Source organism: Elephas maximus, chromosome 8 (genome assembly GCF_024166365.1).
Source record: "Elephas maximus indicus isolate mEleMax1 chromosome 8, mEleMax1 primary haplotype, whole genome shotgun sequence".
Lineage (NCBI taxonomy): Eukaryota > Metazoa > Chordata > Mammalia > Proboscidea > Elephantidae > Elephas > Elephas maximus.
The window spans coordinates 87338928-87355919 of record NC_064826.1 but is presented as its reverse complement, the minus strand read 5'-3'; the positions used below and the strand labels follow the sequence as shown (position 1 = coordinate 87355919).

Below are 16992 nucleotides of genomic sequence, written 5' to 3'. Positions count from 1 at the left end.
AAAGTACCAAATTCTAGGGGCCGGCCCCAAGGACGTTGGCCAGTAATTTGTTGACTAGAAATCGCTTCGGGTGTTTCCGGAAGGGGCCGAGTCAGTCCTGCACAGGGGGGGAGGGAGTTGAAGAGGAAAACGAAGGGAGGAAGGCTACCAGTATTTTTTATGGTGGGAGAACCCACGGGCATTATCAAAGGTGCAGCGGCAGGTTTTACTTCTTCGGGCAGCTGACTGAGCTGCTCCCGACAGCGCTAATTTCAAACTGCGCGACCGTTTCTCACCTGCCCTGCGCTAAGGCGGGGGCTGGACCCGACTCCGAGGGAGATACGCAAGACTCGAGCCTTCCGCAATTCACTGAGTCCCATTTACGCTAGTAACGTCAAGCACCACCGCTAGCCGCAAGCAGGGGGAGGGGTACGTGTTTGGCGTAAGGCGGGAGCAGAGCGTTCCCGCCATTGGCGGCGGTTAGGGCGTTTACGCAACGAGCTGACGTAAGGGAGGACGCGTTAGTCGGAGGGAAGGTTCTAGAAAAGCGGCGGCAGCGGCTCTAGCGGCAGTAGCAGCAGCGCCGGGTCCCGTGCGGAGGTCCTCCTAGCGGTGTTGTTTCTCGAGCAGCGGCAGCTCTCACAACAGCGCCAGGACGAGTCCGGTTCGTGTTCGTCCGCGGAGATCTCTCTCATCTCGCTCGGCTGCGGGAAATCGGGCTGAAGCGACTGAGTCCGCGATGGAGGTAACGGGTTTGAAATCAATGAGTTACTGGAGAGGGCATGGTGAGGCCGTTGGCGCCTCAATGGAAGTTGACCACCCGCCTCCGTGGGAGAGCGGCAGTGAAGTCGGACCGCTCCCGGGGCGGTTGATCTTGTGACATTTATGTGGGGGATCTTAGCGGAGGCCTGCTTGTACACCACCGCCCTCGGCCTCCCGGCGCCATTTCCTTTTACTGGTTTGGGGGATGGGGAACTTTCACATGGCGGACGCAGTCCCACTTTAGTGAAAGTGGGGTGCAGAGGCGGGAGTTCCTATTCCCTTTTTAAAAACGCCAACTTAGGGGCCTCAGCGTCCTAGCGTTTCGGAGGGCTTGGGGCCCTCGTGAGTTTGCGGAGCTTCCCCTCCCCCTCTCTCCCGGGAACCGGATTTGGCGGCCGCCATTTTCATTTCTCTCCTTCCTCGCAGCGTTTTTGTTTTTGCTCTTTAAATTCTACTACTGTGATCACTTTGTTGCCGAATAGAAGTAGTTAACTGTTTCTCTCTCTTCTCGGGCTGTTTCCACGTCGTTTCGAGGTGAATTTCGTGTGTTTTGTGAGCTCGGATCTTTTAAGTCCTGCGCACCTCGTTAAAGGCGCTCTTCCTTCCCCTCGATGAAATGGCGCCATTGCGTTCAGAAGCCACAGAGAAGAGTGGGGGGTGGGGAGGAGGCTCGGCTGGGCCAGTTGGTACCGCGCGAGAGAGGGAAGGTGTAACAGCCGAGGGCCTTGGGCCTTGGGCCTGGCCTTTAGGCAAGCCATATTACCAAGAAACCGTTTCATGTTTTCCAGCTTGTGTTTCTTTTAATAACGGATTTTTCTGGGTTTGCAGTGATTAAAAAAAGACCGTTTAACCGCAGAAAACTTGGAAATATCAAAATTTAGAGCCATTAGATTAGTATCGATTACGAACGAGGTGGCAGTGGGGAAGATTATTATGTGGGGGAGAATATTCTTTCCAGAATCTTTTATTATTCTAAGGACTAATATATAAGTTGTAGGATTTATTCATATTCAGAATAGCAATTATGTGAAAATTCGATGTTTGCTGGGTGAACATGCGGATCTTCATGAACGACAAGCCAAAAGTTCAGAGCAAAGTGAAATAAAAATGACTTATTAGTTGTATCCTGGCTCGAAATTGTAATGCGTTGTAGTGCTATGCCCAAAACTGTCTCGGGCCTAGGTCGCTATGTGTTTGAACTTTGTTATTTGCTGTTCTTATTTCTGTTTGCAATCATGGTTGGTCATTGCATTGATTAAGCGTAAGGTCTCAAGCGAAGGGGGTCTACCTGATTATTTTCTTTGACCCTAAAGCACGTTTATAAAATAACCTTGTTTATAATCGATAGTGGACATCGGGTAAGTTTGGAACAGACCGAGGTAAGTAATGCGTTTTTGCCGTTTGTTACTGGTTTTTAAGGATTGTGGATGTGCTTTTGCATTAAATGTCCGTGATTGATTTGGGTTTAAAGAGATGTTTTTAGTGACAAGGTATAGAATAAAAAAAATTAGTTTGAGAATCCAAAATAGTTACCCGTTCTGACAGCGTGTTGTTGTTTCAGTAGCTCAAGGGCTTAGTTTGGTAATTTAAGTTAATTCTATTTTTCATTTTCAGAACCCAGAAAACACTTAACCATATTGGGGGAGGGGGAGTCCCTGACTGAATTGGCTTCTACTGTATTCTCTTGAGCAGTCGGGAGAATATCGTCTGCGTTAAGGAACTTCCATCGAATTGGTTGAAAGCAGTAATACTTGTTGGGAATAAAACACTTCCTGTATTTGAAAATATATTTGACCTTTTAGTCTGTTACACTTTCACAGTAGTTTGTCCTGGATATATAATCTATTTTCCTGGTTTATGAATATTTTTTCAAAATTAACAAGTTACCTACCTGTAAGGCAGGTTTAACGACCATGATTACCCCAGATAAAGGGGCTCTTAATGTAGCATGTTTGCAGGTGTTAAAAATTTCAGCTCAGATTTTTTTCTTTTCAACTTGTAAAATTTAAGACATTGTTTTATGCCCTAGTTTGCCAGATGAACATTAAAATCCGTATGCCCGAGCTTTTTTTTTTAAATAAGCCAGTCAAATGTGTTATTGGTAAATGTGGTAATAAGTAAAAACCAAGTAATTATGGTGGTGGTTTAAACATTTTTGTTTATTGTGGTAGAATGTATATAACGAAACATTAGTTATTAAACATTTTAATTGTATAGTTCAGACGTTACTTTCAACTTGTGCAATCATCAGAATTATTTCTAAGTGCATTTAAGCGTTCTTGTTGGGTTTTTTAATGTGAGATGCTTATGCTAAATAAAAATATTAATATATAAGGTGAATACATTTTTTTGTGGTTAGCAGAGTGGTCCAGATTGTTTCTGTACTGTCATTTAAATACAAAATACAAGAGCCTCCCCCCCCCAAAAAAAACTGCATTCGATTTTTTTTTTTTAAGTTGTAGAAGACTTTGGTTATAAAATCAACCTGCCTTGCTCAAGAGAGCTTATTTTTGTACCTATCTTAAACCTTTAATGCCCCGCAGGGGGCATATGGGGGAAATCCGTATTTTTTTTGGAGTTTTCTTGGATGAGATTCATTAAAACTACCACCAGAGGGGGCAGTTAAGGGAAAATAATTTAATTATGGCACTTTTCAGATACTGAATTCTGAAATACGTAGTCAACCACGGGTTGTAAAGAGCCAGAGTTATTTTTGAATTTTTTTGAAAGTGTTTACTTATTACTTAAAAGCAAAGTTTTATGTCTTGGACATAGGATTGTGTAAAAGTTTGGTAGTCTTTTAATAACCATTCAAGAACCGCAGAATATTTACTTTTTTCTCCCCAGAAAGCTTTTAAATAAATGATAATTACGTTTGTTTAAAATAAATTTATGTCAAGTAAATTTAGATCAGGCATTAATGACTTTGAAGCTTGTGTAGTTCAGCTGAGACAGTTTTTTTGGTGTAACACAACTAATATGCAGTTTAACATATGGTTTAAATTTGATGTAAGTTTTTTTTTTCCCCCCAGAAAACTTTAGAAACTGTTCCTTTGGAGAGGAAAAAGGTACTCTGCCAGCAGGTCACCTCATATTTAAGAATTTAATTTCCTGCATATAGAGAGAAAATGTAAATAAAAATTGAAATGGTGTTTTCCTTTCCAGAGAGAAAAGGAACAGTTCCGTAAACTCTTCATTGGTGGCTTAAGCTTTGAAACCACAGAAGAAAGCTTGAGGAACTACTACGAGCAATGGGGAAAACTTACAGACTGTGTGGTAGGTTAACTGTGAAAGATCCGATACTAGCTCTTAAACTGTTTGGCTTCTGGCTTAAAAGTGTTAAATGAATCATGCAGCCCCTCCCCATCACCATTTCTTAAATCAGTATAGTAAAAAAAAAATCATCATGATTATTGCTGTTAGTTTACAGTACAAGTAATGAGATTTAATGCTAAAATTTACTGTTTCGTTTTAAAGGTAATGAGGGATCCTGCAAGCAAAAGATCAAGAGGATTTGGTTTTGTAACCTTTTCATCCATGGCTGAGGTTGATGCTGCCATGGCTGCAAGACCCCATTCAATTGATGGGAGAGTGGTTGAGCCAAAACGTGCTGTAGCAAGAGAGGTAAGCAAAACATGATAAACGTGAGGAAAATGCAGTCCTGCTGAAGATAAATTTTTAAAAGAACTAAATTTTAAATTTTAGTTTATAGGCTGTTGCCTTATTAAAGCTGTCTTGGGTTTTTGAATTTTTTCCTCCTAAGTTACTTTTTTTTCTCCCTAACTAGGGTTTTTTCGTAAGTTACTACTTTATTTGGTATTTATCGTAGAATGTAAGTGATACGTGGTGCTCATATGGTATCTTCAAGTCATGCTTGTGGTCTTTTCTGTCGGTAATTTTTTGAAAATGTTATTTTAGGAATCTGGAAAACCAGGAGCTCACGTAACTGTGAAGAAGCTGTTTGTTGGTGGAATTAAAGAAGATACTGAGGAACATCATCTTAGAGATTACTTTGAGGAATATGGAAAAATTGATACTATTGAGATAATTACTGATAGGCAGTCTGGAAAGAAAAGAGGCTTTGGCTTTGTTACTTTTGATGACCATGATCCTGTGGATAAAATTGTATGTAAGTGTCTATAGGGCTCTAGATTGATGGCTCTTGTGTATATTTTGGGTTTGCAGATGTCTGTAATTCTATTAAAACGTAAATTCTGATTTACCATTTGGTTACTGTTACTGAATGCTGATTAAGGGCCTGTGAACTTTCCATTTCAGTGCAGAAATACCATACCATCAATGGTCATAATGCAGAAGTGAGAAAGGCTTTGTCTAGACAAGAAATGCAGGAGGTCCAAAGTTCTAGAAGTGGAAGAGGAGGTAACTTTTAAATTCAATTTTTCTTTCATTTACTTATATAAACGCTTGTTACTAACAGTGAATTTGTTGTAGGCAACTTTGGTTTTGGGGATTCACGGGGTGGCGGTGGAAATTTTGGACCTGGACCAGGAAGTAACTTTAGAGGAGGATCTGGTAAGCTCAAGTTTTATATGCTTAAAGGGTGAATGTATTTGATTGAAGAAATATGGCTTGATTACAATCAGGATATCTTAGTTTTAGGTAGTTGTCCATAAGATTATGTGAGATACTCTTAATAGTGAGCCTGTAGGCTTAAAGATAATCTGTCTATGCTAAGATTTTTGTCTTAGGTTTCAGATTTAACTGTGTAATAGGTAGCAACAAACTTTGGTCCTGTCCCGTGTCATGCATATGCCTAAATAAAGGCAACCTCTATTTGAAGGCTTGCCAAGTTAAAGCCCCAAGATTAGGTAGTATTAATAAACTAGAAGTTGTAGCGTTGCTAATTATCAGTTTCATCAAGAGGTGGTAGTAGGAAGTGTGGAGGAAAGAAGTGTTAGAAATTTAATAGGATTATAATCCTTTTTTCCTCCCCCTTTTAACAGATGGATATGGAAGTGGTCGTGGATTTGGGGATGGCTATAATGGGTATGGAGGAGGACCTGGAGGTCAGTTTCTTCCTGTTTTTTGGTTTATGTGAATTAGAGAATGACACTGTATTTGCTTACTCGTGTACATTATGTACATTAAATTTTTAAGTGTTTTGCATTTTACTGTATATATTTGTAAAAGGCCTAAGTAATAATGGGTTAATTATCCGGTTTTTCCTTTATAGTTTGTGTCTCAGCTGTAGGAAAGTGTACGCTTGTAGGTTTTAGTATAGTTTGTAAAGGGTGGATTTTAAATAAGGACTTAAACATGTTATTGTACAGTTTCTCAAACGAAAAATTTGGGCGTAGATGTGATCTAAATAATACTTCTCTGAAAAAATCATAAAACACTAGGTTTATCCAAGGTCACACAAGGGAAGTACATGAATGAGCAATTGTGTTAGATGATGGTCCCGTCCCCTAGGATAATGTTACAAAAAAATTCATCAGACTGTGCTCCTGGCTGATAAATGCAATTGTGAGCTGCTGTTGCGTGTCAAGTGACATATACTGAATGTACCATTTGTTGGAGTACAGAAAGTAATTGATACTTGCCCGCAGGTATCCTAATAGGAGAGGGATGTTTAAAGCTGTATTTGTAACAGAGCAAATTCTGGTTTTGTCACTCATTTGGTATGACTTGGAATTAATCCTACATATCTTTATTTCAAGCTTGCTTTGAAATCTAAATTTTATAACAAAGCTTGAGTTCTTAACATTTATAGTAAGTAATTTGAGATTTACTGTAAACAGTTTAAGAAGTTATGAATTCTGTAAAAGTTTGCTTATTTCTGGTCCTCCTCCCATTTCTACTCAGAGGGTAATGGGCATATTGTTTTAAGGTAGAGGCATGATAAATCACAGGAAAATGTTGAGTGGGAACTTCTTTGGACCAGTAGAAGAATGTAGCTCTTCTATTTTAAATCAGTGACCCATGCTACTTACTTGCCTTCACTACCCTTGCTCGTATTAAGTACACATTCAGAAGTATTTCAAGATGCCTTCGAGGGGACCCATAACATCTCTAGTGTTCAGAGAGCTGTGGCATTAATGGTATTTAAATCTCCATAAATGGTTTTATCCAATTGATTGTAAATAGGTTACCTCTGCTCCCAAATATTTACCAAGAAAAGAGGTATTCCGCCCTTGAGGCTGTCCTACAAATGTCATGATGAATATTTTTATTTATAGGAGTATATGTTTTTAGAAAGCTGGAAATGGGTGTGATAAGACAGTTCAAATGGCATTGAAAGTATTAAGTAATTACTTAAAAGCTTATTTTATAATAGGTGGCAATTTTGGAGGTAGCCCTGGTTATGGAGGAGGAAGAGGAGGATATGGTGGTGGAGGACCTGGATATGGCAACCAGGGTGGGGGCTACGGAGGTGGTTATGACAACTATGGAGGAGGTAACAAATTCACCTGCAACCTTTATGTGGGAATTGGATTGAGAATAATGACTTAACCCTTGAGATTTTTCATTTTGTTGTTGTAAGTAGTTGCCTTTAGAAAATCGTAGATAGGTATATCACAGTTATTCTGATAACTTTTTTTGTGGGAGATTTATTCTAAATATTTAGCATGTATCAGTGTTGTTTGTATTTTTTTCTGAGGTCTATTACGCAAAACTAGTAATTCCGAAATTTCCTACAGGAAATTATGGAGGTGGAAGTTACAATGATTTTGGAAATTACAACCAGCAACCTTCTAACTATGGTCCGATGAAGAGTGGAAACTTTGGTGGTAGCAGGAACATGGGTGGACCATATGGTGGAGGTAATCTATAACTAAAAATCAGATTCTTCAAATTTTTGGGTAGCCAAAGGAACAATCTTTTATTATTTGAAGAATGGAAAATAACATGTTAGCTGTATTCACATTTGGGTAATGTTCCTATTGAATGCTGAAATGAAGAAATTCTCCAGAATTACATCAGCAAACAATTGGGGCTGGCAATCAGATGAGGAGGTGAGGTGGTGGAGGTGGGTAATCCATGGTGCAAGATAGTTTGAAATGAGGAAAGTAGTTTAAATATTTCAGGTTACAGTTTTTTTTCCCTTTGTAATTTGTTGATTATGTTTTAGAAGGAGATGGCCAAGTGACATTGTTGAAGTGGTAGAAATTGACTGTTGAACTCAGGGTCTAAGGATCCTGAAAGTTTAATTTAGTAAATCCTAAACCTGTATCAGATAATTGTTTTTACTGGCAGTGAGTTGATTTTCCATGCCTTTCCTGCATTGTATACTCTTGCTCTTCAATCCCTTACTCCCAATTGTGGCAGAGGACCTTCTGAAGGACTAGCATTATGAATAGTCAGTCTCCCAAGTAATTGTTACCTGGAAACAGAATGATCCTGTGGTTTACTTGTGTTAAAGAATGGATAGTTACAGAACAGAATCAAATATAGTATGATGCTGATCATAGGAAATCAAAGTAAGCCTGCCTTCTCTTGCTGTTCCAACAATTCTAGGAAACTATGGTCCAGGAGGCAGTGGAGGAAGTGGAGGTTATGGAGGGAGGAGCCGATATTGAGCTTCCTCCTATTTGACATGGGTAAGTAGCTTTTGAGTTTTACAATTATTATTGTCTTGGGAGACCTAGCAGCAGGAGTAAAAGCATTTTAGGATGTTAATCTTTCCTTAAAATCTGGTTAGATGGATAATTTCATAACCTATTTTTTTTTTACTCTTTACTTCTGTTGAAACAGGCTTCACTGTATAAATAGGAGAGGATGAGAGCCCAGAGGTAACAGAACAGCTTCAGGTTATCGAAATAACAATGTTAAGGAAACTCTTATCTCAGTCATGCATAAATATGCAGTGATATGGCAGAAGACACCAGAGCAGATGCAGAGAGCCATTTTGTGAATGGATTGGATTATTTAATAACATTACCTTACTGTGGAGGAAGGATTGTAAAAAAAATGCCTTTGAGACAGTTTCTTAGCTTTTTATTGTTGTTTCTTTTTAGTGGTCTTTGTAAGAGTGTAGAAGCATTCCTTCTTTGATAATGTTAAATTTGTAAGTTTCAGGTGACATGTGAAACCTTTTTTAAGATTTTTCTCAAAGTTTTGAAAAGCTATTAGCCAGGATCATGGTGTAATAAGACATAACGTTTTCCTTTAAAAAATTTAAGTGCGTGTGTAGAGTTAAGAAGCTGTTGTACATTTATGATTTAATAAAATAATTCTAAAGGAAATTGTGTAATTATAGACTTTTTATTTTAAATAAGTTAAGGAGTGGGTAGTATAATTAAGGTCCATTGCAAAGTCATTGTTATATTTGTGTTAAGATAAATGCTGGTCAGATATGAGTGTGTTGTCTGCAATTCATCAGGATTAAATTATCTAGATAACTTAAGGGATATCTCTGCAAGGAGAAACACCTTTTTAGATCTTTTAGATGCCGCTTCTTCAATGCAAGGAAAGGAAATAACCCCAGCGAGGTACTCTTCAGGGACACAGGTCTAGTACAAGAGAACTCTTGACGGCTACTAAGTTCAGCCAGTATTAAAAAACTGTGCTGTTTCTACAAAGCTTTCTAACTACAGTAGTTTATAAGGATGCCAACGAAAGCTGAGGGTGTAGAGCAAAGTAGTTCTAAGCTTCAGTTAAACTTCTTTAGGTAAGATCTTATTTACTTTTTCTTTCTTAATTTTCCTCCCCAAAAGATAAACTAATACTCTTCAATGGTCTATTTCAGTATAGTGGTTCTTATGTAGTTTAACATAGCTATAAATTGAGTTTAACTATTTATAAACTCAAGAGAATAATTTGTAAACCCTGTTTTCCAATCTGTCATTTACTTAAATTATTTTGGTTGTTTTTTTTCCCTTTTTTTCCTTCTTTCCCATCCCCTCCCCCTCCATGAAGATTCAGGTGCTTAACATATCATTTTTTTCCCTGCTGGAATTTTAGCATTGATATGAACCATGGACAAGTATATTCTGCTGCCACAAAGGACTGTAAAGTTCTTCATTTCAACAGCTGAGGCAAGCCAAGTGATCATTAATAAAGCTTTTCTTGGTTCCTTCAGTGGTGTTGGTAGTAAAATGGTAGGTAAAAGTTAGGCTGCAAGTGCAATACATCATGAAATTTCCCATCGTTACAACCTTGTGAATTCACATTTCTCGGATCAAGCGTTTTGAGTGAACTAAGTTTTATTAATAAAGACATTTTGATCTTCTGTTACTGGATATGGTTGTTCTAGCTTTACATGCTGATCAGGATAAAGGAGAAGGTAGGGCAAAATGATTATCTGAAACTTTCAGATAATAGTGTTTATACCTTAAAGTGTCTGACTACATTATAAATCCTTATCGCATCCAACGCTAAATAGTTAGTTGGGTGTGCATGTGGTAATCATTTCCTAGTACCCTACCCTTTAGGAGAGATGTAGGTTGGCTGCTGAAATTCAGTTCTTAAACTGAATGTCTTTGAGGACTTCATTACCTGGCTTTATTGCCTTTTCAGGAATGTGATGATAATAAGGGCATATTCTACTGTATTCACCATTGAGTCTTCTTTGATCCTAAAACCACCACTGAAGTTATTTAGGCTCTTTCAACAAACATGATAAACTTCTTCAGATACTTTTTTTTTCCTTTGGCAGGAAGGTGTCTTGCTGCAGGTAACTAATGAAGAAGTGGTCAACCACAGAGTCTTCGAGAAATAAGAAATTCTGTACCATCTGAAAGTAGTTCTTGTTGGTGCCTTCATTTAAAAAGCACTTTAAGATTAAAGGGAAATGTTTTCTGACAAAATACAAACTTCATTTTAGTATAGGTTCTTAATATAAAACAATTACAAGTTGAGTATTGTTTGTAAAATAGTGACAAAGTCAGTTAGAGAAATGTATCATGTTTTAAATTAGGTTTTGTGAGTAGACAGATAATTCTATTTTAAATATAAAGTTTATAAAATAAATACTTTTGTATTGAAATACTTGGTGTAATGCTTACACATAAAATGTGCGAATCTTGTTCTATAAACAGTTGTCTAAAAGGTTGCCATCCCCTCAGTTTTTAAAGAAATTTCACAAATCTATGCATATTGCCATTTTCTTTTGATATTACATGAACGAGAAAAGCATTGTGGACATTATTGGCTGTCCCTAATAAAATGCCATTCCTTACCGTACATTGTATATTCAGCGTTTGAATACTGTAAATTTTCTCGGTTTACTTTGTATGTTTAACATTGCTGGTGTAGTTTCAATACCACAGATTTTAAGTCTAAATTAACTGGCTTATGCAAATTACTGAGGTGAAAAATGTCAAATGTCAGCTCTGTTCCCATTTTACACTAAGTGAATGGGTAGCAGTGGCCCCCCCCCTTTTTTTAAAATAAGGGGGTTAAACTTGGTTGAAACCTGTGATAACCATGACTTACTTGGACAGTCACTTGAGTTAACAGAGAAAACACAAACATCAGCAGTAAGGTTAAGCGACTTGTTTTAACTACATTTTGTCTTGGTTTTTACTTAGTTTTCACAAAGGTAAGTCAAACTGACGATGGAAATAAGGATAACAAGCCTAAGTTTTGAAGTACTGTAAGCTTTTTTTCTATTTCAGATAGCTACTTTGTCCATAGACTACAAACTTGTCAGGATACTTGGCTTCATTTGTTTGGGGGGAAAATGACTTTGAAGATTTCTAAAAAATGGTTTGGCTCTACCAAGAAGTTCAACGTGGATGACAGTAAATGAAATTGGTGTATTAAGAATAGCACATAACTTCAAATAACCAGCTGTGATTTAAGGGAATATTGCAAACCAGGGGGAAATGAAATGCTTAATGGCAAAAAATGGATTCAAGAAGAAAGGATGTTTCTAAAATGTATAGTAGACCACGTCTTCGAAGTGGGCCTTTTTTCCATGTGTATATAAACAAATTTAACCCTAGACTATCCTCATAATAGAATAAATAATAGAATAGGGTGCTGTATTTAAGCATAACTTCCATGTCTGCATAGCCCATTATGTTAAAAAAGTGAATAGTTGAGCCACAAACTCATTACTGTACACAATGCCTTTCGCTTACCAATTAAGTAAGACTTGATTGGTGCCTAATAGTTTACTTCCCAAGTTGTGTATGTGTGGGGCTGGTAAGTTGGTGCTGGGTGTTCCAAGAGAATGGGGAGAAGCTGCAAAAAATATATCACCTGTTTTTATTCTAATGGTCATAACGTAGGAGGGTTCTACTCATGATTACCAAGAGGCAAGGATAGTTGGGAGTCATCTTGGAGGCTGGCTAACTACATACAGTTTGAAGTGTCTCCCTTAGTTTGTAGAAGCTTTAGATTGTGCAATGGAATAAAATGACATTACCACTGCGTAAAGTCTTTGCTTATCCTACAGATAACTAAGGGATGTTTTAAGAGGGGAATCGTGTGTTAGTTCAAAAGTATGTGGGTATATGCCTTTATATGAAGTGGGAGACTAATTTTAGACTCAAGTGCAGGTACATGCATGACATCTTAATTACATTAAAATCTACATTTCAGGTCGGAAGCAGATGTATGTTGTGGCCAGATGTTTGGCATACCACACATAATTGTAATGTTGCAACTAACAAATGATAGCTTTTTTATGATTTAAATAACTCAAACCAGGGAGGTAAATGGATTGCTCAAGAAGGCAGAGACCAAACAATTTGAAGACACTGCCTAAGATGTATTTTATAAAGTACTTGTATGGTTAAAACCTGGATCTGGAGCTCAGTCTGACTGGAACAGGAACTCCACAAATAGCTAGATGCTTTTGCTTTGTACACAGTGTTTGGTGTTGATTATATATATGGCCCCTTTCATCTGTTAAGATGTTCATGATCTGGTCCAAAAATGAAGTTTCCAGGGATTTAATAGGAAAAGAAAAAGGTGTTCTACATACCAGCCTACTGACCAGATACCAAATTACATCGAATGTTTTGCTTTGTGTCTGAAGGACTATGTTAGGACCTATTCAAAATGAGATTTGGGCCAAATTCAAGAAGGAAAAGGCACATGCAAACTACATCAACTAATAAACTATGCAGTGCAGGATATAAAAGTTAATTTAGTCTAATGGTGTTATTACGTTTACTAGTGCAAAGGGGCCTTCGTTCTCTACTACATCCCATACCAAACATTTTGAGTATGACAGTCCATTCCCCCTTGTATCTTTTCTCAATCTCAGGAAATTTTAACAATGTGTATCTGTTGCTTTATCCTGGTCAGATTGAGGACTGATAAATGGTTCAAATGGCTGTGTGAACAGCTTGGCTCAACTTGGTAAGATGTGTAGAGCTTCAACTAGAACAGATCTCTTGAAAATTGAGTGGCTTCCTAAAGTGATCTGAAGCTGACTAGATGCCTTAGACTTCTGCACAGTATATGCACCTCTTCCTAACTTCGTGATAAACCTGCTTTTGTTTTTGTGTGGTTAAGACTTGAACTAGGCAGGTGATAATGGCGGCAAATCCTTACGAAAGTTCAATTTCTGAAGAGTTTGGACTAAAATCCCATGAGATTTCGGGGAAAGTAGGCTTCAGTTTACATAGAATCAAATACATGGCTTGGAGGAATAACTGTTAGGAAAAACCTATTGTTAGGAAAAACCTAGTTCGTGGTAAAATCATTGTGAAGCTGGGTGTTTGAATTACAGAACTTCAGCTGCTGTGCTACACCAGATACCTTCCAGATTGAGCTCTACAGTTTGGGTTACCATTTGTATACATTCTTTGTCCCGTTAGATGCTCTGTCCTATTGTCACATTAGTGGCGTGGGAACAAAGTGCCAAGTCCAACATGTGAAGGCTACTCTTGACAGGAAACTTCTGCTGCAGCGTGTCCTGATGCTGTATTATTAAAGCTGACACCCGAGATTTTTTGAAAACCCAAAAGCAACCTGTTAAGATTAACAAGTGATAAGTTTGTTTTTATCTAGAATTTGCTGCAACATAGGGCTTGTGAAATGTCTGGGACCGATTTAAAATGGAAAACCATGAAAATCCAGTTAACATTCTACATTGTAAGTCTAAGCACTTCACTCTTATTTCATAAACTTCTGACAGTCAATTCTGATAACTGGGAAATTGAACATGACTACCAGTGGAAACCATAATGGTGTAGTGGTTAAATGCTACAGCTGCTAACCAAAAGGTCTGCAGTTTAAATCCACTGGGTGATCCTTGGCAACTCAATGGGGCAGTTCTACTCTGTCTTACAGGGTCACTATGAGAATAGACTCGATGGTGATTGTGTGTGTGTGTGTGTGATTTGGACTACTGGTACATATTGTTAACGTTTTTAAAAACATTATTGATGTTCCCAAAACTTGGTAATTTGGGAATTGTCATAGCTATCTTAAGAAAATTCACAATCACTTGTTTTCTGTTAAATTGGTTTTATTTTAACTACTACTAGGATTGCTATTTGATTTTCAAATCCACCTTTTTCTTACTCTCCTGTTCTTAACCACATGGTTCTTTTTGCCCATTTTAGACATTTAAAAGTCTTTCAGATGGTTCCTATTTCTAGTTTTTGTAAAGTCTGTGTCATTTGCTGACTGGTAGGTATTCTTCATATGGCTTGTAATGTTTTGACAATAAGCTTCATGAGTTTTTTGGTGACACCTGTATGTTCTAGGATCTGGGAACACCTCTACCAGCTGGCCTTAGGGCTGCCAGGGACCCTATGGGTTTAATAGGCCAATATACCTTTTCTTGCTCGGAGTGAGTCATACCACACAGTGAATTTGAGGTGGCTATTTTTAACCCATAACTTCAGATGGCAGATTCCTTGCTGCTTCCTGATTGGTAATTAAAAAAAAAAAAATTCGTATAAGGAGCTCTATTTCCCTGTATGCAGGTTGCTCTGTTTTTTCCCTAGTTACGGGGGAAGGCCTGCAGGCTAACCTCTTCCAGCTATGACTAGAGACTTTGGAGCCCAGGCATTAAAGCCTAATATGCTAATATTTTAAAGCTCTCTTTGTTTTTTGACACCTTGATTTTAGAGCTGTCCAAGTAAGCAGTATATTTGTAAAAAAAAATCTTAATGATCACAGTGCTGCCCTGTCTGCTAGATATTCTGCTCTATTCCTGAATGTGGGTATTTTGGGAGAAAAATATCTAAGGTAAATTTGCTTAGAATTTCTGTATAAAATAGAAAAGAATTTTTTAATGATTTCAAATATAAAATTTATTTTCAGTTATAAATGTTCATAAAAATTAAATAGCTTTTGAAAAGCTTTCGGTATATTTCAGTGCTAAGAGACCAAATGAAAAAAGGCTACTTGCATTTCAAGTCATAAAAAATGAATACATCTTAATTTAGATGCAGTGTTTGCTCTTGTTGAAGTGACCATCTTAACAAAAATGGCTACCAAAGTGATTAGTCATAGCAGGTTTTCATGTTACCTGGTAACATGAGCATATTATGTGTAAACCTTATAGTAAGAGGACTTCGTGAAAAGTGGCTTTCCCCAAATTTCCCACAAGTCTGACCTTGAAGTCCTAAACTTCTTGACCATGTAAGCTTTAAAGTGTACTCTTAATTGGGTGATTTAAGTAGTAGTAATTGAAGATACTAAAACACTAGTTATATTTTGTATATAAAATCTCAACTCAAAAAGCTAAACTTTAGTTTCAGTGGTTTGTGATCCAGTTAACACCAGTTTCTCAATATTACTACTATATCCATAAAATGGAGCCCATCTTCAGTTTCTTCTCTCACTTTTTCTCTTTCCCTTTTGGTTTTCCTTTTTGTGGCTTGAGGTCACAAGTTCCTTGGGTACAATCAAAACACTTCCATCATGGCTGCACTGAAGAGCATACTGGTTTGGATTGACTGGCCTACCTTGGTCATCTCTTAACCTGCTGAAAACGTCATGATAAAGGTCATGCAGTTTCTGTTTCATTATGTTAATAGCTTTGTTACACTGGGCTCGCTCTCGCTTAAGAGTTTCCTTCTTTGCTTGTAAGTTACATACATCATCTTCTAGATTCAAGATTACATCTAATTTGCGTTTACGACAGTTCTGAGCGGCAACTTTATTTTTCCCTCTTCGTCTGATATCACGGATAAGTGATATTTGTAAGTCTGTCAGATAGCACCTGCTCAGCATTCTGTTGAAGGAATCAACAGGCATGCGAACAATTTCATCTACAGAAAAAGGAATACGCAGAGCTTTAGCACGTCGTTCATCACGGCTTAAGTTTCTATCTGTGTCATTGAGAAGCCTACTTATTTTCTGTGACTTCCCAGGCCATGAAAAAGATTCAGAAGTGGATTCAGGTACATTTGGCTGTAAATGGTAAGTATGGTTATGAAATACGTGTTGAAATGCAATTTCCTCATGAAGACCAGGATCACTCCTGTGATCCATGTGACAAAGCTTGCTAGGCTCTGGGGAGTAGCCTACAGCTCCTTCTAAGTCATGATGGGGAAAAGATTCAAGATCACTATAGCCTGTAGCCCCTTCTTCATACACAGAGTGGGAGGAATTAGACTTCGTGACTGAGGTACTACAGTGACTTGAATTTAAGGAAAGCCCAGAATCAGAATCTGGTTCTTCGAAAAGCTGGGAAACTTCCACTGGATCAAAACCTTCTTCCATGGCCAAAGACATCAAATTTATCTCACCAAATACGTTTACGTCAAGGTCATAAAGAAGTTCTTGGCTTGTTAGATTCCTCATCTGATTGTCAACGGGTGGAAGAAATCCTGTCAAATTAGTTCCAGAAAGAATCTGCTCAGGATTGGTGGTAAAATTTAACTGTAGAAATGGTTCTTGTGGCTGTGAAGTCCTTGCTACTAGATCTCTTCTAAATGTATTGTTGGGATACAGCAACATGGCCTCATGGAGATTCACATCTTGGCTTATAGCCTGGCTAAAATTTACATTGTAATGTGCTGAGGAATTCATGCCATCATTGCTACTGCCTGGAAGAAGAGAAATATCTCCCAGTGAAATGCCCTGAAAAGGGGAAAAAAAAGCACTTTAAACATGGATAACCCAACTATATAACACTTTTCTCCTATATTAACAGGAAGGGCTATGCCCTTAGCTATGAATCACTTGCCTTAATTAAATATGTGATGTGAGCCTAAATTAGAATATGCTAAACTTAGGAAAATAACTTTTTTGAATATCCTGAAGATTTAGAAAACTTAATCAGGTGAGTATAAAAGCTGGTCTCACTTTGCTATTAAATAAGTGGATTGAATGGTTCAATATTGTTAAGATGTCAATTCTCTCTAAATTCAT

At 37.8% G+C, this 16992-nt stretch overlaps 2 protein-coding genes across 8 annotated transcripts in view; one reads left to right on the top strand and one right to left on the bottom strand.

The window, feature by feature from the left end:
* Positions 1-495: 495 nt before the first annotated feature.
* Positions 496-10887, top strand: HNRNPA2B1 (heterogeneous nuclear ribonucleoprotein A2/B1). Of its 6 annotated transcripts, XR_007518391.1 has the most exons (13): positions 496-724; positions 3774-3809; positions 3907-4017; positions 4219-4365; positions 4660-4870; positions 5020-5121; positions 5194-5274; positions 5706-5768; positions 7040-7159; positions 7404-7526; positions 8221-8303; positions 8458-9803; positions 10361-10887. XR_007518391.1 is itself a non-coding variant. In XM_049893221.1 (12 exons), exons 1-11 carry the CDS (start codon positions 719-721, stop codon positions 8280-8282), a joined length of 1062 nt encoding a protein of 353 aa, XP_049749178.1. In that variant the 5' UTR covers positions 496-718; the 3' UTR covers positions 8283-8303; positions 10361-10887. The 6 variants fall into 6 exon arrangements, 5 of the variants coding, with proteins under 5 accessions (XP_049749178.1, XP_049749177.1, XP_049749176.1 ...); XM_049893221.1 differs by lacking the exon at positions 8458-9803; XM_049893220.1 differs by having other exon boundaries at positions 9667-10887.
* Positions 10415-16992, bottom strand: part of NFE2L3 (NFE2 like bZIP transcription factor 3) — a 42044-nt gene continuing 35466 nt past the window's right edge. For both annotated transcript variants that reach the window (XM_049893218.1, XM_049893217.1), the window contains one exon: positions 10415-16701. In XM_049893218.1, coding sequence (XP_049749175.1) covers positions 15442-16701 — 1260 coding nt within the window. In that variant the 3' untranslated portion in view covers positions 10415-15441. The remainder of the gene's footprint in view (positions 16702-16992) is intronic.

Bases quoted from the DNA above. Each gene is read 5' to 3' on its own strand.
- HNRNPA2B1 (XM_049893221.1), top strand. The intron at 3,810-3,906 runs GTACTCTGCCAG...TTTCCTTTCCAG, and splicing joins TTCCTTTGGAGAGGAAAAAG to AGAGAAAAGGAACAGTTCCG. The intron at 5,769-7,039 runs GTCAGTTTCTTC...ATTTTATAATAG, and splicing joins GTATGGAGGAGGACCTGGAG to GTGGCAATTTTGGAGGTAGC.